The sequence below is a fragment of the Aquarana catesbeiana genome, linkage group LG13 (genome assembly GCF_042186555.1).
Source record: "Aquarana catesbeiana isolate 2022-GZ linkage group LG13, ASM4218655v1, whole genome shotgun sequence".
NCBI lineage: Eukaryota > Metazoa > Chordata > Amphibia > Anura > Ranidae > Aquarana > Aquarana catesbeiana.
Window position 1 is genome coordinate 30,442,044 of NC_133336.1, and position 20,953 is coordinate 30,462,996.

Sequence of the window (20,953 nt, forward strand, 5' to 3'; positions counted from 1 at the left end):
GGGTCCGGCGGAGTTACGACGTAAAGATTTGAAGCATGTTCCAAATCTAAAATCCCTCAGATTTGTGACTGGAAAAGTCCGCTGAAGCCCACACACGCTCGGATTGTCCGCCGGCGTCCGTCAGACCAGTCCGGTCGAAAAGTCCGACCGTGTGTACACCCTATTAGAGTCTTTCACCCATTGTTGTTTGTGCTAATTAACCCTGCAATTGTATGAAGGAGTTCTGTGTTGAGATGTATGATAATGTGTAGTGTAGTTAGGGAGTCACATTGGCTGCTTTAAGGGATTAATTAGCTCATGTTAATTAGATTTCTGGTTACAGTTGTATTGTTAGAGTAATATGAGCAGGAGGGGGGGACCTCCTCTTCTACTGTATATAAGACTTGTATTTTGGTTCTAATAGAAGAGTCCATGTTCAGCAACTAAACAAGTATCGTCTTGTTTTGTGCTTGTGAGCGGTTGGAATATCTGATATCTATATTCAGACTGGGAGGAAGTGGTATATGACGAAAGCACTCAAGCGGAGTGTGGGACGTTTTGTTACAGTATCTGTAGGCATTCATTCCCAGGAAACTTATGAATGACGGAGCCGTGTGAGTGGAGCCCTACGGTTTTCAAATTGTGACAGCAGGTGCAGGGAGAGGAGGTTAAGGTGTATTGACAGGCTGCAGATGCTGGAACATGTTACACCCTGAAAAAAAACAAAAAAAAAAAAACACAGATGCAAAAGGTGAACTTATACTTTACTTCCTCTTTAAAGTCTTATTATTTTTAATTGTACCTACGGTAAGCCTTTAATAAGGCTTATCTGTAGGTACTGTGAATATCTCCAAAACTTGGAACAGTTTAGGAGATTTTCAGAGTTCGTACAGCCGATGACGCCCGTGCCATAAATGGCTGCATGCGCAGGAGTGATGTCATCGTGGTTCCAGCCACTCGCAGTGTTGGAGCCCGCGAACCCAGCAGAAACTTCGGGGAAGATGTCAGCTGTCTCGGCGGTGTGTGTACGCTACTGGATCGCTTCGTTTTTACATAGTTACATAGTAGGTGAGGTTGAAAAAAGACACAAGTCCATGCTATGTGTGTGATTATATGTCAGTATTACATTGTCTAATAGTTTTTTGAAACTATCGATGCTCCCAGCTGAGACGACCACCTGTGGAAGGGAATTCCACATCCTTGACGCTCTTACAGCAAAGAACCTTCTACGTAGTTTAAGGTTAAACCTCTTTTCTTTTAATTTTAATGAGTGGCCATGAGTCTTGTTAAACTCCCTTCTGCGAAAAAGTTTTATCCATATTATGGGGTCACCAGTACGGCATTTATAAATCTTAATCATATCCCCTCTCAAGCGTCTCTTCTCCAGAGAGAATAAGTTCAGTGCTCGCAACCTTTCCTCATAACTAATATCCTGCAGACCCTTTATTAGCTTAGTTGCCCTTCTTTCTACTCGCTACATTGCCAGTACATCCTTCCTGAGGACTGGTGCCCAGAACTGGACAGCATACTCCAGGTGCGGCCGGACCAAAGTTTTGTAGTGTGGGAGAATTATAGTTTTATCTCTGGAGTTGATCTCCTTTTTAATGCCAATATTCTGTTTGATTTGTTAGCAGCAGCTTGGCATTGCATGCCATTGCTGAGCCTATCATCTACTCCTGGGACCCCCAGGTCCTTTTCCATCCTAGATTCCCCCAGAGGTTCTCCCCCCCAGTGTATAGATTGCATTCATATTTTTGCCACCCAAATGCATTATTTTACATTTTTCTACATTAAACCTCATTTGCCATGTAGTTGCCCACCCCATTAATTTGTTCAGATCTTTTTGCAAGGTTTCCACATCGAGAAGTTATTGCCCTGCTTAACTTAGTATCGTCCGCCAATACAGAGATTGAACTGTTTACCCCATCCTCCAGGTCGTTTATGAACAAAATAAATAGGATTGGTCCCAGCACAGAACCCTGGGGGACCCCACTACCCACCTCTGACCATTCCAAGTACTCCCCATTTATCACCACCCTCTGAACTCACCCTTGTAGCCAATTTTCAATCCATGTACTCACCCTATGGTCCATGCCAATGGACCTTATTTTGTACAGTAAACGTTTATGGGGAACTGTGTCAAATGCTTTTGCAAATTCCAGATACACCACATCTATGGGCCTTCCTTTATCTAGCTGGCAACTCACCTCCTCATAGAAGGTTAATAGATTGGTTTGGCAAGAACGATTCTTCATGAATCCATGCCGATTACTGCTAATGATACCGTTCTCATTACGAAAACCTTGTATATAGTCCCTTATCATCCCCTCCAAGAGCTTGCATACTATTGATATTAGGCTAACTGGTCTAGAATTCCCAGGGATGTATTTTGGCCTCTTTTTAAATATTGGTGCTACATTGGCTTTTCTCCAATCAACTGGTACCATTCCAGTCAGTAGACTGTCAGTAAAAATTAGGAACAATGGTCTGGCAATTACTTGACTGAGTTCTCCAAGTACCCTCGGATGGAAGCCACCTGGTCCCTATGTTAAGTTTCCCAAGTCTAATTTTAAGTCTGTCCTCTGTTAACCATGGAGGTGCTTCCTGTGGTGTGTCATAAGGATATACACTGCAGTTTTGGTTACTGAACCCCCCCCCCCTCCCCCCCCCGATTCCCTTGTGAAGACTGAGGAGAATAGATTCAATACCTTCGCCATCTCCCCATCCTTTGTTACCAGATGTCCTTCCTCATTCTTTATGGGGCCAATATAGTCCGTCCTCCCTTTTTTACTGTTTACATACTTAAAGAATTTCTTGGGATTTTTTTTGCTCTCCTCCGCTATGTATCTTTCGTGTTCTATCTTAGCCGCCCTAATTGCACCCTTACATTTCTTGTTGCATTCTTTATAAAGTCTGAATGCAGATGATGATCCCTCAACCCTGTATTTTTTTTTGAAGGCCTTCTTCTTTGCTTTTATATGCATTTTTACATTGGAGTGAAGCCATCTAGGACTTTTGTTTGCTCTTTTAAATTTATTACCCAATGGGATGCATTTGCTAATGCCCTTATTTAATATGCTCTTAAAGCAAACTTCTCTCCTCCGTGTTCTTTGTTCCTAAGATTTTATCCCAATTCATGCCTTCTAACAAGGAGGGGTGTCAAACTGGTGGCCCGCCAGTTGTTGTGGTACTACAAGTCCCATCATGCCTCTGGCTGTGGAAGTCATGCTTGTAACGGTCAGCCTTGCAATGCCTCGTGGGACTTGTTTGACACCTGTGTTCTAAGGTATTTCATAATGAGCTAGAATGCGATGCATACTAGCTCGTTATACCTTTGTCTTACAGGAGTCCCCCCCCCCCAATGATTTGGTCTAAACTGAAAGTCTCGAAGTACCCCAAAAACCAAATAGTCTATATTCTTGTACTGGCAGAATTCTGGATATTTCTGGACATATCAAGAATTGAACGGTTAGCTTTTATTTGGTGTATATTAATACAGTAGTGTAGGAAATAAAAAAAAATGACATTCTTTTAGTCAGCTATTGTCCATCACGAGTGTTCACAGTCATATGGAGTGGATACGCTGGGCCCCCATGAGATCCATTAGTAGTATGGCCCTCCCTCCAGAGTACAGACAAATCACAATTCAAAACTTTATGAACGACCCATTGTTGGCATCACCACAGCAGGGCTGGTTACTGTAGCATCTTCTTCCTTCCACTGTGAGGTGACCGTTTTAAGTTGGGTGTAGAAAAAAATCCCCTAAAAAGAGAGAAAGAAATTTGACACAATCCGCACCTATAAAAATTAAAAGCACCCCCACCATGTGCCAGGCCCTCTGGGCTTACCTGCTTCCCATAGAAATTGGTGTCGCCCCTGAACGAAGCTCGAGATCCGGTGAAAGAGAACATTGGCAGAGGCACAGGGATAGGAACATTGACACCCACCTATGAGAGTTACATTTTATTAGCAGTGACTAACACCACATACTGCCTATTAATACAAACCTGTCAGATTTATAGGGGTAAAGATGATCTATGCAGCCCCTCTCAATGAGATCACATACAAGCATGTAAAATAAGGAATTGAGCACGTCACCATTTTTCTAGCTAAATATATTTCTAAAGGTGCTATTGACATGAAAGTTTCACCACGTCGGTAACAACCCATGCAATCCATAGATACAAAGACACCAAAACAAATAAGTTCAGAAATTAGGTTATGTGCAATAAAATGGAATGACACAGGGAAAAAAGTATTGACCACATGAAGAAAGGGAGGTGCAACAAGGCATGGAAAGCCAAGACACCACCTGAAATCTATCAGTAATTAGAAAGCAATCCTGCCCCTTGTCAGTGCAAATTAATATCAGCTGGCTGAGTCTCAACTAATGGCCTATAAAAAAAAAGTCTCATTACCAAGGTGTCACACAGGAAACATCTCATGATGGGTAAAAGGAAAGAGCTCTCTCAAGACCTTTGCAATCTTATTGTTGCAAAACATACTGATGGCATTGGTTACAGAAGGATTTCTAAACTTCTGAATGTTCCAGTAAGCACTATTGGGGGCCATAATCCAGAAGTGGAAAGCACATTTTTTTTTTTTTTTTTTTTATTCAGCCAGTGGCGTGCAAAACACACCTCAAAAACTTCCACCCGGTGCCAAAAAAAAGTGCCCACACATAGAGAGTGAAACACAAAAACGTGCAACGGGTGTACAGAGTCCTCCACTAGGGAAGGACCTTACCCTGATCCCCCGGGGCGTTAGGCTCCAGACAGGGACTGAGGTACTCAAAGGGTCCATCCGGCCGAAACCAGGCGGACCCCCACAACTGGAAGGACTGCCGAAGCAGACCAACCCAAGTACAGTGGGGCTCTCCCGAAGAGAGACCCCTCAAAGGAGAGGGCGAACCAAGCCAAAAGGCCTATATCCACCCTCTCCCAAGACTTTCAGAGTAGGCCCGAGGACCCACACCCTACTCGCCACACAGTGACAAAACATGTATACAAAGACAACCAAAATAAAAGACAAAAAGGTGACAAACAGGGGTAAAAGAAAGAGTGGGGAAGATAGTGAGATGGGAGAGTGAAAGTGGCCATTGTGCTATACAATGGCCGGCCCTCCGGCCAGGCATAAAAATTTCCCCTGGTCCTGGCCAAAAGGCCCGGCCCAAGAGGCAGGTGCGAAAAACGTGTGTTGTGGTGAAGTGACCATGGTGCCATAAAATCAAGTGCTTTCACACCGTGACTATACGGCACCCCTGAACTGCCACTTCAGGGGCACATTCACCACTGGCTTTTCGAAAAAGCCCCGACCCCCCAGCCCAGACCACAGCAGACCCCACCACAGGCAGAAAGGATATGGAGATCAGGAAGCCGGAAAGAGACCTTTATCAGGCTCTGCCGTCGCTCCCATCACTCCCTCCTAATTACATTCAGGAAGTACTAACCACTCCCCCCCCTGTAAGAGGGAAGTAAGCGTTCTCTCCCAAATAACTGTCCGGAGCTAGATCTGCCCCAATCCAGGCCAGAAGGCCAGGGTCCCGACCCTCTGGTTCAGACCCCGTGGTTCTCCATCCCCATCAGAAGGCTTCCCTTTCGGCTACAAACCGCTCCAGGTCACCTTCACTCCAGCAGGTTTTGCATAGCAACCGCAATCCCATCTCTATTTCGCCATAGATCAGGGACCGAAGCAAGCGCCACCTCCTGGAAACTGATAAGAACAGATACTACACTTGATCTTAGCCAAAAGGCCGAGAAGTGGAAAGCACATTGTTTCACCTTAAATCGGCCACGACCTCGCAAGATTTCTGACAGAGGAGTAAAAAGCATAAATTAGAAGAGTTGTCCAAGAGCCATGGATCACTTGTGGAGAGCTTCAGAATGACCTGGAATTAGCAGGTACAATTGTTTCAAAGAAAACCAATAAGTAATGCACTCACCCGCCATGGCCTGTATGCACACTCACCGCACAAGACTACATTGCTGAAGAAAAATGAGACCATAATTGAACTCTTTGGATGCCATAATACACACCATGTTTGGAGGTGAAATGGCACATCGCCCCAAAAACACCCCCCCCCTACCAACAGTGAAATTTGGAGGTGGGAACATCATGGTGTAGAAGTTCACCGCTCCAGGACGATTACCCCTCCCAGTCTCCACAATCAAACAGGGTGCTGGCTCTATTTGCAACAGAAAATTAAATAGAAAAAAAAAAAAAAAAATGTATAGCTGGATAGCTGCACTCCAAATATTCACCTTTATTGAAAAAAAATTTCATTTGGGAACAGTATGGTGTGGGGCTGTTTTTCAGCATACGGTACTGGAAAACTTCATATCATTGAAGAAAGGATGAATGGAAAAATGTACCACAACATTCTTGATGCCATGATGCCAGCAGATTTTCATCTACTAGGATGATAAAGATGAAGGTAAAACAAGGGTGGACATTTCAGTAAGACATCGATCCCAAACACAAAGCCAAGGAAACTCAAATCAGTTTCAAAGAAAATAAAACTGCTAGAATGGCCCAGCTAATCACCTGACTTGAATCTAGGGTTGCACAGATATCTATACTAGTATCGGTATGGGTGCAAATACAAAACATTTGCATGAGTACTTGTACTCATACTTGTACTTCGTGCTGCTCCAGTCCCCCTCCGTCCAGGATCTGTCAGGATGGAGAGCAGAGGAAGGAGCCAGTAAATATGTAATTTACTGGCTCCTTTCTTTTGTGAATGGACAGAGGCAGTGGTGACCACTGCCTCTGTCCATTCATAACTAAGCATCGTAAAATGTGTTTACGATGCTTCAGTTTATGAATGGAGAGGCATCGCTGAGGCTGCAGAGAAAGGGACTGGGGAATCTCTGTCCTCAGTCCCCTTCCCTGTCTCAAAAGGGGAGATGTCAAGAGTCTGTTTAGATCCCTGATATCTCACCAAAGCCAACCCCAACAGGGTTGATAAAAAATAAAAATAGGAAAAATTTTAATAAATATTTAAAAGTAAAATTATAACAAGCATAAAACAAAAAACACTGACAATAACAAAAAAAAAATAGAATTAAAAAAAAAATATTAAATTGTAAAAAATAAAATTGTAAAAAAAAAAAAAAAAAAAAAAAACTGCCACAGTCCACGTGTCATCAATGCTGCATATTAGTGCCACTGTCACATGACACAAAAAAAAAAAAAAAAAAAAAAAAACTGCCACAGTCCACGTGTCATCAATGCTGCATATTAGTGCCACTGTCACATGACACAAAAAAAAAAAAAAAAAAAAAAAAAAAAATCGGTATCGGCGAGTACTTGAAAAATTATCGGTACTTGTACTCGGTCTTAAAGAAGTGGTATCGGTGCAACCCTACTTGAATCCAATATAAAATATATGGAAAGATCAAAGTTCATAGAAGAGGCCCATGGAACCTTCAAGATTTGAAGACTGTGTGGAAGAATGGGCCAAAAATCACACCTGAGCAACGCATGCGACTAGTTTCTCCATACAGGAGGCATCATAAAGCGGTCATTACTAACAAAGAATTTTATACAAAGTATTAAATAAATTTCACTTAGTCTGATCAATCCTTTTTTCCCGTATCATTCCATTTTAATAAACATAAAATAATTAATAAAACTTATTTGTTTTGGTGCCTTTGTATGTATGGATTGCATGGGTTATTGCCGACATGTCTTGTCAATAGCACCTTTAGAAATAGATTTACAAAGAAAAATCGTGACGTGTTCAAGACTTATTTTACCCCCTGTATATGCAACAAACATGAACAATAAGGTAATAAGGTTCAACAATGGCACCCCACTCATCCCCAAGGCTTGTACGTACCTGGCCCACATCTACAAGGTGAGTGTATTTCCGTGCTGTGGCTCCATTTGTAGTGAAGATGGCTGTGCCATTTCCATAGGGATTTTTATTTACAACACTAATTGCGTCATCCAAGTTGTCTGCTTCTAAAACAACCAGAACGGGGCCAAAGATCTCTTCCTTGTAGCAGGTCATGTCTGGCTGCAAAAAGCAAGAGGGAACCGAAAATTAGCCTTTTCCCCCTCTCATCAACCAAGAACATCTAAACATTAGCCCTAACATGTGTCCTGCCCTTGTTAAAACACTGCATCTTATATATACAGTACTGTATGACTGGTAGCCTGGAATCCATAAAGCATCTAATCCCTACCATGCAAGCTCCATCCTCTGATTTTAATGTCTTTCTGCAAACCTCCACCACATCTATATACAGTATAGGCAACACTGCTGTATCATGATATATTACCCTTCCTGCAATGCCCTGAATCCATACATCACTCTTCTCATACACGTACCGTTACATTGGCCAGGATAGTCGGTCCTACAAAGTTGCCATTCTCATAGCCCTTTACTTTGACTTCTCTGCCATCCAGTAGCAAAGTGGCACCTTCCTTTACACCACTTTCTATCAGGCTGCACACTCTCTGCTTTGCTGCTTTACTAATCAGTGGCCCTAAATCGGCCCCAGGCTGGTCCCCTGCATCAAGAAGAAGAATGCAATATATTAGAGGAAGCATGGACTACAGTCGTAAAGTAGTACTGGTTGTTATGTGGAGAACCACAAGAATTTATTCCTTGTAATCTGCCATTACTGCAGTTTGTCTAACACAGATCTACTAAGCTAGCTAATATGGCTATAGAGTCAATGGTTCATGTAAAATATAAACCGACACAAGAACTTCCAAGTGTGGGTGGGCCACTTCAGTGATGTCAGGGACTAGCCAGGGCCGGTGCTAGACTATTTTGCACCATAGGCAAGACCAGCTACTTGCACACACCCCCCCTCCCACTATGATGAGAGGGTGAGGGGTAGGTGAGGCAGTATGGGGGCGCAGGTAGGTTAGGCGGTGGGAAGACATTTTTACAGGTACCAGCAGCAGGATATTCAGCTCACCCAAGTCCCTCAGTGCCGCTGGTCCGCATGGAACATCTGCTCAGAGTCCACCCTGTGTCCCAGTTTCCTGCCTGCAGCGATGTCACTCCCTGGCCAGGTAGGTCTGATGGAGAAAGTTTTGTCCTTGCCCTCCTTTGAAGGTCGCCTGGGGCAGGGAAAGCATGTGATTGGTTGCTAGAACCATCAATCATGTGCCCCCCCCCCCCCAGGCCCCGACTTGCAGAGAAGTAGGGGGGATCTGGGAACCACACCACCACTGCTCAGCCTATATTCTCTGACAGATATGACAGCTGAGCAGCGCGGCTCCATGTGGCAGCATGGACTAACTGGGCATTTGGGCAGGGTGCTGGGGAGTGCCCCCCCAAACCCCCCCCCCTTATCTATGTCCATGTGGCTGCGCCCTGGGCCGCCTAATTCACCTGGTGGTTAGACCCCTCCCCAAATCTACATCCCTGTGGAGGAGAGTATGGAAACCAGAAGCCATGCCTGCGCCCTAGGCCGCCTAGTGTACCTGGTGGTAGCGCCGGCCCTGGGTCTGGCACGCATAAACCAGCAAGAACAAACAACCAGCCATTACTGTCCTCTTACCAGCATTCACTCTCAACTTCTTTGCCCTTTCCACCAGTTCTGGAAGCCATTTCTTGGCCTCCCCAACCAAAACAGCAGTTGATAACGCCATACACCGCTGTCCCGCTGCACCAAAAGCTGCTCCCACTAACTGATTCAAGGTGTTCTCTTTATTAGCATCTGGCATGATGACTCCATGATTCTTGGCTCCCTGTAAGACACATTATTTAGTAATCAAAAAGTCTGTAGAGGTAGGCAGGCCCTTGCCACACCAATATAACTTATCATACCATGTTGGACTGGACTCGTTTTCCATTTTTTGAGCCTGTCTCATAAATGTATTCACCAGCCTGGTTGGAGCCCACAAAGCTGATTGCCCGAATTGTAGGATGTTCACAGATAAAATTCACAGCTGTAAAGATAGAGAGAAAAATGTAACCCATAAAAGAATGGTACCGGTAGGTTCTCTCATAGGGAGAATAGCTTTTCTGTCCAATTTTCACTCTGCTTCATCACTTGGAAAAAAAAACTCAAAATCTTATAAAGCAAGTTCTGTAGGAACCCCAGCTCCATTCATACAAATCATCTCACATTGCACAAGCAATCTCGCAGCTGCTCTTACCTGCATGCTGCCCATGAATAATGTTCAGTGTCCCATCGGGAGCTCCGGCGTCTTGTAGCAAACGTGCAAGCAGCATTGTGGCACCAGGAACGCGTTCAGAAGGTTTCATAAGGTAAGTATTCCCACATACCATTCCCATTGGAAACATCCACAGAGGGATCATGGCAGGGAAATTAAAGGGTGCAATGCCAGCACAGACACCCAGGGGGATGCGGAAGGTGTAAGTGTCCATGTCCTTTGTGAGGGAAGGGAGTGTCTCGCCGAGCATCAGTGAGGTCACGCTACAGGCGTGCTCCACCACCTCTGTGAAAAGGACAAAGTTCACAATGTAACTACAGGCAATTCATTCTGACCTGTGGTATGTATGGCTCATCTCTACAGGGTCTTACGTAGTCCACGAAATACGTCTCCCTCCGCATCAGCTAGAGTTTTCCCCTGCTCCAACGTGATCAGACGAGCCAGTTCTTTCTGAAAAGGAAAGTATACAGAGAGTCACTCATGGGCTGCAGAGAGACCCCCAGCATGGTGCAGCCCTGGCTGGTGCTCCTACCAGATTATCCTTGATGAGCTGCTGGTAGCGCAGAAAGACCTGTTGTCTGCTGAGGATGGAGGTTTCTGACCAATCAGGAAAAGCTTGTTCACATGATTTTACCGCGGCTTCCATTTCCTTCTGAGTGGCCTGGGGGACCCGTCCGATCACCTCATTGGTGGCCTAAAATGGACAGAGCATAAAACATTACTGTGAGGAGGGAGTGGAATATGCACCATGCAAAGGTTGGTAGAAGTGGTCTGCCATTGACAGAATAAAGAGACGAGTTTAATTTCAACAGCAATCACAAACTTTACTGAGGAGAACCCAGTTTTACCAAATAAACATTTGCATCCATTATGGTACATGTACCATAGTCACAATACAGATCACATAGCAGTATTCCAAAAAAAAAGAAAATAGTATCCATTAAGGCGACCAGCAGAATTCCAACAAGGGAATTAAGTATAATAAAGACATCAACCTTATGGCATGAACAGTATAGATTCTGGAACCTGTGAAATTACGTGTCAGGGAGTCATCCGGCCATAGCATTCAGCATTTACACTATATTGTCAAAAGTATTGGGACGCCTGCCTTTAGACGCACATGAACTTTAATGGCATCCCAGTCTTAGTCCGTAGGGTTCAATATTGAGTTGGCCCACCCTTTGCAGCTAGAACGGCTTCAACTCTTCTGTGAAGGCTGTCCACAAGGTTTAGGAGTGTGTCTATGGGAATGTTTGACCGTTCTTCCAGAAGCGCATTTGTGAGGTCAGTCACTGATGTTCGACGAGTAGGCCTGGCTCGCAGTCTCCACTTTAATTTATCCCAAAGGTGTTCTATCGGGTTAAGGTCAGGACTCTGTGCAAGCCAGTCAAGTTCCTCCACTGCAAACTTGCTCATCCGTGTCTTTATGGACCTTGCTTTGTGCAGTGGTCCAAATCATTTGGTGAAGGGGGGGATTATGGTGTGGGGTTGTTTTTTCAGGGGTTGGGAGTTCCACTGAAGGGAACTCTTAAGGCGTCAGCATACCAAGACATTTTGGACAATTTTCTCCCAACTGTGTGGAAACAGTTTGGGGATTGGTACTCTGCGGTCTGTTACTGTGTCTTTTATGGAGAACCAATAAATTCTGAAGATTTTAAAGAGCAAGCAAGGAGTTGCGAACTAACTCTTTTCAAGTTTGAGGATGGCCCCTTCCTGTTCAAACATGACTGCACATCAGTGCACAAAGCAAGGTCCATAAAGACATGGATGACTGAGTTTGGGGTGGAGGAACTTGACTGGCCTGCACAGAGTCCTGACCTCAACCCGACAGAACACCTTTGGGATGATTTAGAGAGGAGACTGCAAGCCAGGCCTTCTTGTCCAACATCAGTGCCTGACCTCACAAATGCGCTTCTGGAAGAATGGTCAACCATATACTTACATAGTTAGTCAGGCTGAAAAAAGACAAAGTCCATCTAGTTCAGCCAAGCCATTCCCATAGACACACTCATAAACCTTGTGGACAGCCTTCCCAGAAGAGTTGAAGCTGTTATAGCTGCAAAGGGCGGACCAACTGAACCCTACGGACTTGGATGCCATTAAAGTTCATGTGTGTAAAGGCAGGTGTCCCAATACTTTTGACAATATAGTTTAAGTACACAATGTAAAAGTAGGGAATCTGCTGTATCAAAAATGGTACAACAATCCTGATAAGATATAAAAGAAGAAAAGGGAGGAAAGGAAGAAAGAAGAAGGAAAGAGGGAGAGAGAAATAAGTCCGTAGAGGACGAGACGAGACCTACCCTACCGGACACCACCATACAACCCCAAATCGGCATTGTCTCACGAGTGCAACGTCAACGGGACGTGTGTGATTCTAAGAGGTGCCAAATCTTATTGCACTCTGAAAACCCTAGTTAGACTTACCGGTAACGGTATTTCTACGAGTCTTTCAGGACAGCACCTGGAGAGAGCGCAGCTCCACCCACTTTCCCAGGAAACACTGCAGTCAGTTTCTTTAAAGACCGGACACTTCCACCATGGCCTCAGTTGTTCATAGAGTACCTCCAGCCATGCTGAAATTAGATAAGCAGAACACAGCAATAACACATCTTACAACCTCAAAACTTAGGGCGGGTCATCGGCGCTGTCCTGAAAGACTCGTAGAAATACCGTTACCGGTAAGTCTAACTAGGGTTTTCTCCCTTCGTCTTTCAGGACAGCACCTGGAGATGATAAAAGAGTACTTACTCTAGGGTGGGACCACCGCCTGCAGGACCTTCCTGCCAAACGACTGTTCCGCTGCTGATAGCAAGTCCAACCTGTAGTGGCGGGTGAAGGTGGAGAAACTTGTCCACGTGGCCGCTTTACAGATCCGACCCGGGGAAGCCCCTGCCCTCTCTGCCCAGGACGTTGCTACTGCCCTTGTTGAATGGGCTACTACCCCCTTAGGGGGCTCTGCTCCTGAAGCTTTATAAGCTTCGCTGATGGCCATTCTGAGCCATCTACCTATGGTGCTTTTGGATGCTCTATACCCCTTCCGTGGACCAGAGAAGAGAACAAAGAGCGAATCTGATCTTCTAAAATCTTTCGTTATCTCTATATAGTGTAATAAACACCTTCTCACGTCCAGGGAATGGAAAGACCTCTCCTTAGCACTGGACGGGTTAGGACAAAAGGTAGGGAGAATAATCTCTTGTTCCCTATGAAATGCTGATGCCACCTTTGGCAAGAAACCCGGGTCAGTCTTTAGCACTACCCGGCCTGGAAAAATATAACAAAAGGGTTCTCTTATGGAAAGAGCTTGTAACTCGCTTACTCTCCTAGCTGAAGTTACTGCTACTAACAGGACTATCTTTAACGACCATAGCCTAATTGATGCTTCCTCTGGAGGTTCAAAAGGCCCTTTGATTAGACCCCGCAGAACCACAGACAGGTCCCATCTAGGAAAAAACTTAAAAAGGTATTGGCCTAGCTCTGGCCAATGCCTTGAAAAACCTAATAATAAGCGGCTCCCTTGATAATTGTCTCTCAAGGAAAACCGATAATGCAGCTAACTGCACTTTTAGGGTGCTAGCTGCCAACCCCATCTCCATTCCCTCATGGAGAAACTCTAGCACTGGAGCAATTTCCTGTGGCGAAAGTATCCTAGTCGCACACCAGCTATTAAATCGCTTCCACGTTTTGAAGTAGATGGCCCTGGTAACCTCCTTACGACTATTCAGCAGGGTAGACACCAGTTTATCTGAAAGGCCCTTATTTTTTAACATCTGCTCCTCAGTAACCAACCTGTCAACCTGAGATGCTGGGTATTTGGGTGATGAAGGGGGCCCTGCGTTAGGAGGTCCTTCCGAAGCGGAAGCTCCCAATAAGGTTCCACCGCCATCCCCTGTATTGTTGCGAACCAAGCCCGTTTGGGCCAGAAAGGAGCCACCAGAATCATAGTCGTGTTCTCTTTCTGTAGCTTTCTTAAGACCAAGGGGATCATCTGAAAGGGGGGAAAGGCGTAGCACAACTGGAATTTCCATGGCTGCGCTAATGCATCCAATCCCTCTGCCTGATCCTGCCTGTTCAGTGAGAAGAAGGCCTCTACTTTTGCATTCTTTTGGGATGCGAAAAGATCTATTTGGGGCACTCCCCATCTTTCTGTTAGTTGTTGGAAAGTCTCTACATTCAGACTCCATTCTGCTTCCAGTATTCTTTCTCTGCTCAGAAAGTCTGCTAGAAGGTTTAAATCTCCCTTCAGATGTATCGCTGTTATGGAGTTTAGCCTGTTTTCTGCCCAGGCTAGAATCTGGAGTGCCAAGGATAGCAGAGCCCTGCTCCTTGTTCCTCCCTGCCTTGATATATAAGCCACCGCTGTGGCATTGTCCGATAGGACCTGAACATGATGGCCCCGGACTGTTCTTTCGAAGGCCCATAGACCCAAGAGAACAGCCCTCAGCTCTCTCCAATTGGAGGACTTTCTGGCTTCCCAGTCTGTCCAACTCCCCTGAGCCATCTGCTCGTCCAGGTGGGCGCCCCAACCCCAGGAACTTGCGTCTGTTGTTAATCTTTTCTGCAAAGGAAAACTCCAGAGCAGACCCCTGTTCAGGTTTGAGTGATTTCTCCACCACCAAAGCTTCCTCTGAACCCGCGCAGGTATCCTTATTAATTTTTTTAGGGACTCTCCATAGGACCAACTCGTTAAAATTGTCTGCTGGAGCTCCCTTGCATGTAGACGTGCCCACTGCACCGCTGGAATAGTCGCAGTGAGTAGCCCTAAGACCGACATAGCTGCTCTTATGGAGATTGGCATATTTGTCTGCGTCTTCTTCACTGCCCCCTGAAGCTTCTCCCTCTTCCCTTCGGGGAGAAAAATTTTCTCCTGAATGGAATCTATCGTGTAGCCCAAGAATAGTATGGTCTGAGATGGAATCAAGTTTGATTTCTCCTCGTTGATTATCCATCCTAGACCCACCAGGTGTCTCATTGTCTTTTCCAGATCTCTCACTAACAGGTCCCTTGTTTTGGCAAAAATTAGTAGATCGTCTAGATAGGGCAGGACTGATACCCCCTCTACTCTGAGTGGGGCCAAAGCCTCCGCCAGGATCTTTGTAAAAATCCTCGGAGAGGATGACAGCCCGAAAGGGAGAGCTCTGAACTGGAGATGAAGGGTAGATTCCCCCAGATTTATCGCAAACCTTAGGTGTTTCTGAGATGTTGATGCTACTGGTACATGTAAGTATGCATCTCTCAGGTCTATGGAAGCCATAAAACATCCCGGGGTCAGGAGATTCTTCACTGAGAATATTGTGTCCATCCTGAACTTCTTGTACCTGATAGTCTTGTTTAGAATCTTCAGGTTCAGGATGAGCCTGAATTTTCCCGACGGTTTCTTCACAAGAAATATGTGTGAATAGCACCCCTGTTCTAATCCCCCGGGGGGCACGTTCACGATCACCTTTTGTAGCATCAAGTCCTTCAGGATAGCTGTCATTGCTAGTGACTTTTCTGAGTCTCGGGGAGCCTGGGTTATGTAAAAACGCACAGGAGGAGGTTGAGAAAATTCCAGCCTGTAACCCTCCGAGATGGTCCTGAGGATAAACTGGCTGCTTGTTATAGTCTTCCACTGTAAAAAGAAGGTCTGTAACCTTGCTCCCACAGTTGGGTGACCGTCACTGGGTTTTTGGGCTTGTGGTTGGGGGGCGAAAAAGTACTCCTGACTTACCCCTCCCTCTTTGAGACTTCCAAGGCCTTTTGTAGCCTGCCTCTTTGGTATCTGGGGTTTTCCGAAAAGCACGAAAATTTTTGTTGCCTTGCGGAAGTACCTTCTCCTTTATAGGGAAAACCTTCTTTTTGTCAGCTGTTCTGTCAAGAATAGCTTCCAGCCCAGGGCCAAACACTAGATCACCTTCAAAGGGTAAACCGCATAATGTGGTCTTTGAAGCAGTATCCCCTGTCCATCTCTTGACCCATAACGCCCTGCGAGCTGAGTTTATCAGAGCTGTGGATCTGGCTGACATCCTGATTGACTCCGCTGAGGCATCTGCTATATACCCTACCGCCTTTGATAACACCGGGAGCGTATCTAGCAGATCCTTACGAGGCGTCCCTGCCTCAATGTGGACTTTCAGCTGCTCCAGCCAGTGTTCCAGATTTCTGGCTACCACCGTTGAGGCCATGGCAGGCTTCAAATTTGCTAAAGAAGAATCCCATGCCTTCCTTAATAGGGAGTCTGCCTTTTTGTCCATGGTATCTTTAAGGATACCCATGTCCTCAAAGGCCAGGTCAGTATTCCTAGATACCTGGGAAAAAGCTGCGTCCCGTCTTGGCTTTTTATTCCAAATATGCGAGCTATCCTCATCAAACGGAAACCTTCGCTTGAGGGATTTAGAAAAGAAGGGGGCTCTCTCTGGATCTTTCCACTCCCTCTTAATGGTCTCTGATAGGAATCTATGTACAGGAAAAACCCTGTGTTTTTCCTCCCCGAGGCCTTGGAACATCTTATCGTGTAGGGATAGCTGAGCCTTATCCTCCGTGATGTTAAGGGTAGTATGAATTGTTCTTAGTAGATCATCTACCTCCTCAAGGGATAACTTGTACCTAGAAGAAGGAGAAGAAGCTTCATTTACTTCTTCTGCTTCCTCATCCGAATTTAGTAAAATGTTACTTTCCTCCTCCTCTGAGTCACTGCCCCCTCTGGATGCTGAAACAGAGGATTGAGAATGTGGCACCACACTGCTATGCACCGTTGGACGCCTATCTAGGTAGGACCTGAAGGACTCAAAGGTGTCTGCCAGTTCCTTCCTGAAAGAGCTTAGCAATTCGCTTTGCTGAGCTGCAGGACTAGCAGGAGCTGTCTCCTCCTTAACTATGTCCGTAATGCAAGATTTGCATAATATTTTGGACCAGGAATCCCTCAGTAACCCCTTACAAGAGGGACATTTCCTTTTAACAATAGGGGAGACATGCTTGGTCTTTTCTTTAGCCTTCTGCAATATCCCAAGGGAAAAAAAGACAATTGCTGAACCATATTTCACAAACAGTTTACATGCTGTATAAAAAGGAACACAGAAAAAAACACCACCAAGGAAGTTAACCCTTTAACACCTATGATCTGTTCCACAGCCGGTGAATCACCCCACAGATCCACCTTAAAACATAATTAATCACTTATCCCTCCTTTAGTACTCAGGACCAAGTGATCTGCAGGCTCCCCTTTTTTTTTTTTTTTTTTTTTTTTAGGGAAGGGATAATATATAAACATTATAAATGCCCATAGAGTAAAGACAGAGACCAGTATCCCTGCTTACCTGAGCCTGGCTGATTGTTGTGGCTCCTGCTCCTGCCACCGCCGTCTGATCGTCCTCCATTATTGACAGGACACACAGCGGCGTTTGTGCTCTTTTATTTGATTTTCCCGGGCCGCTCACCGCTGTGAGGGCCGGAAATGAAATCAGCCGTGGAGACCGCCCCCTCCTCCTGCGTTCCAGCGGCCGGAACCGGAAGCCGCGTCGCGCCGCTCGAGGCCCCGCCCCCGGTCGGAAATGACGCGCTTGCCATCCGAACCCGGAAGGCGTGCGGCCCGTGGAATAGACGCCGCTCTACTCCACAGCCCTGCCACCGGTCTGTAGGAGCGGGACCCTCGCAGCCTGGCTCTCGCCGAGCATGAAGAGGAGGAGGCACCGGAGAATCCCCCACACGTCAGGGAGGATGCTGGGCTGTCTTAGGAAAAGAAAACGATCCGGTATGCCCATACTTTCACCACCTGGAGAAAGCGCAGCACACCCCTGGTTCCCTGCAGCGCTTCCACCATGGCGGAGGAAACACTACAACTGAGGCCATGGTGGAAGTGTCCGGTCTTTAAAGAAACTGACTGCAGTGTTTCCTGGGAAAGTGGGTGGAGCTGCGCTCTCTCCAGGTGCTGTCCTGAAAGACGAAGGGAGAAATCTTGTTATGAAGATGAGCCAAGTACTCCATATTGTAAATATAATGGATGTGTTTATAAAGATCAGTGTGAGAAGGAGGTAACTGTTGCTTCCATTTCACCGCTATCAAACATCTAGCAGCCATTACACAATCATTTTTAATTACAGTGATCCAGTGAAATCAGATGCAAACCAATTCCTCAAAATAACCTAATCAAAATGTTATTGATTCAACATGCCATGCTATTTGGTTGGGAGTCCAAATGGAAAGGCAGCCAGCCATCACCCACTGAAGATGGGGGAAGAAAGGAAGGAGCAGCAGCCAGACATTGGGGAAGATGTACTACCACTGGAGCACTAGTAACCAATCAGCTTCCAGGTTTTATTGGCAAAGCTTCATAGAACAAGCTGAAGTTAGAAACTGATTGGCTACCATGCAAAGCTGCACCAGATTCTGTGTTCACCAGTTTTAGTAAATCTACCCCATTGCCTACTTGGTACATAGACTGGCAAGAGACACAGGGAGGAGGGTAACAGAGAGGAGGCCAGTCAAGGGAGAAGTGGCCAGCTATCACCCACCAGAGACAAGAAATGGAGAATGGGTAGCAGCAACCTCCCATGATGATAGGTCAGTTATGTTCATTTCTAGCTCCTCTATAGCAGTTCGGAGATGCTGACATAAACGAGTGTTGGACACATAAATGGTGATGTCAATGTGTGGACAGTTCTGACCCCTAGGACCCGCTACCATCACATAAGGCCACATCCTCTGGAATCCCCCAACTAGGTTACCATGAAAGAACCAGACAGAGCTTACCGGGTTGTGAATATCAATCCAGTCTGAGGTCTCTGAATCCACAAATTGCCCATTTATGAAGAGTTTTGTCCTAGGCTGAAACAAATACAATAGTTGGAAAATCACCTTGCTGGAAAAATACAGCTGAAGGTAAATACTACATCATTAAAAAGGAATTGCAGTCTGCTCACATAATTTGTAATAAAAACATCCCTCGAATCACTTTGCATATTATTTTATATATACTGTATTCTGTACTTGCCAAATATGCTGCAGAAATCTCCCTCCGCTGAGTCTGGCTGCAGCCATTTTAACTGTGGGCAGCTGAAGCTGCTGCCTGTTCACTTCCTGGATTTACTCAGACACACAGAGCCACACCTCCAGCTCTCATTGGCCCTCTTATGACTAATCCACCCTCCCTTCCTGGCAAACTCTCATGAGAGTGAGAGAGCTGTGCATGATGTCATAAGCCTGGGCTTTTTGCCAGACAAGAAACAGGAAATGGGCTGTATAAAGTATTTACCAGCAGGAAAAAAATGTTTTATTATCCAAAGTTAAAACAACAAGGGCAGAAGATTTAATAGATGGAAAGATAAAAAATGACTGCAGGTCCGCTTTAAGTACTAAGCTATGAAGAGTTTTGTGGTTCCGTACAATACTGTGCAGGGTTTGGAACTAAACTAAAGCAGGTTTGGTGTGATTATGTAGTATACTGTAGAAAAGGTAGGTACTATACTGATAAGTAGGTTGGCAGGGATTATGTGTTATTTTAGAAGTGTTGTTGGGAGGTTAGGGCCTGTTCAGAATCCTATGTTCACTATGACCTACAATCCCCCACAGAGATCATATCCACTAAATATTTTTAAACGGCAGCCCCAAAAGAAGAGTTCATTGTATCAGAGTGATAAGACTCTAGAGTGGTCTGTAACCTACCACGGCAGCAGAGGAATAGTTGGCACGATGGATCTGAGCCGAAGCCTGAAAAACAAAGTTGTGCAATTTAAACTATACCTCAGGAAAGACATGTTTACCAGTATACCACCATCAATGATTCTCTGGATCCCCCATCTCTACCTAGAACTTAGTTTTCAGGTTTACAACTCTACTGCTCCTGGTTCCCCAGTCTACATATCTAGTCTCCCCAGTTCTCACATAGATGGCTTTCATCATCTTGGTAACCCGGTCTACATCTCTAGTCCCCCAGATTGTGTTTCCCTCCTGCCATCTATAGCTCTGGTGTCCCTGCATCCTGTCTCCCCCCCCCCCCCCCAGTCTATAACTCTGGTTCCCCTGGCTCTGGTCTCCCACTTTATAGCTCCAGTCCCCCTGCATCCAGTTCCCCCAATATATATAGCTGTGGCTCTCCTAGTTCAAGTACCCCAGTATAGCTCTGGTCCACGTGGATACAGGCCCCCAGTATACAGTTCTGGTCCCCCAGGATCCACTGTTCCTAATATATGGTTCTGGTCCACATGACTCTGCTTCCTCCAGTATACAGCTCTGGTCCACCTGACTCTGCTCCACCCAGTATATAGCTCTGGTCCACATGGATACAGGCCCCCCAGGATCCAGATGTTCACAGTATACAGCTCTGGTCCACCCGGCTCTCCTTCCCCCCAATATACAGTTCTGGTTCACCCGACTCTGCTCCACCCAGTTCCACTTTCCTAATATATAGCACCATTCCCCTGGTATATAGCTCTGACCCTCTAGATCCAGTTCCCCAAGCAATATATATAGCTTTGGTCCCCATCGCCCAAGAATACTCCAATATATATCTCTCACCCCTGGCGCCACCCCCAAATTACATCTATCTCCGATCTCCCCCCCCCCCCCGGCTCCGCTCTCCCCAGTATATATCTCTTGTCCCCCCCCCCCCAGTATATATCTTCGATCTCCCCCTCTGGCTTCGCTTCCCCCAGTATATATCTCTGCTCTCCCCCTTGGCTCCGCTCCCCCCAATATATATCTCCAATCCCCCCCCCTGGCTCTGCTCCCCCAGTATCTCCGATCTCCCCCTGGCAACCGCTCCCCCCAGCATATATCTCCGATCTCCCCCCTGGCTCCGCTCCCCCAGTATATATCTCCGATTCCCCCCCCCCCCGACTCCACTCCCCCAGTATATATT

General features: G+C 45.9%; 1 protein-coding gene and 1 pseudogene across 1 annotated transcript; both read right to left on the reverse strand.

Moving 5' to 3' along the window:
- Positions 1-3,435: 3,435 nt before the first annotated feature.
- On the reverse strand, positions 3,436-19,803 carry ALDH6A1 (aldehyde dehydrogenase 6 family member A1; the record flags this gene model as incomplete). The annotated part of the gene is given in 11 exon segments (XM_073608844.1): positions 3,436-3,741; positions 3,828-3,926; positions 7,820-7,999; positions 8,314-8,495; positions 9,501-9,690; positions 9,770-9,891; positions 10,102-10,404; positions 10,491-10,569; positions 10,652-10,813; positions 18,847-18,921; positions 19,759-19,803. Coding segments are annotated over 11 exon segments (1,545 nt in total), but the record flags the coding sequence as incomplete, so codon positions are not given.
- On the reverse strand, positions 5,611-5,743 carry LOC141120747 (U2 spliceosomal RNA; annotated as a pseudogene).
- Positions 19,804-20,953: the final 1,150 nt, after the last annotated feature.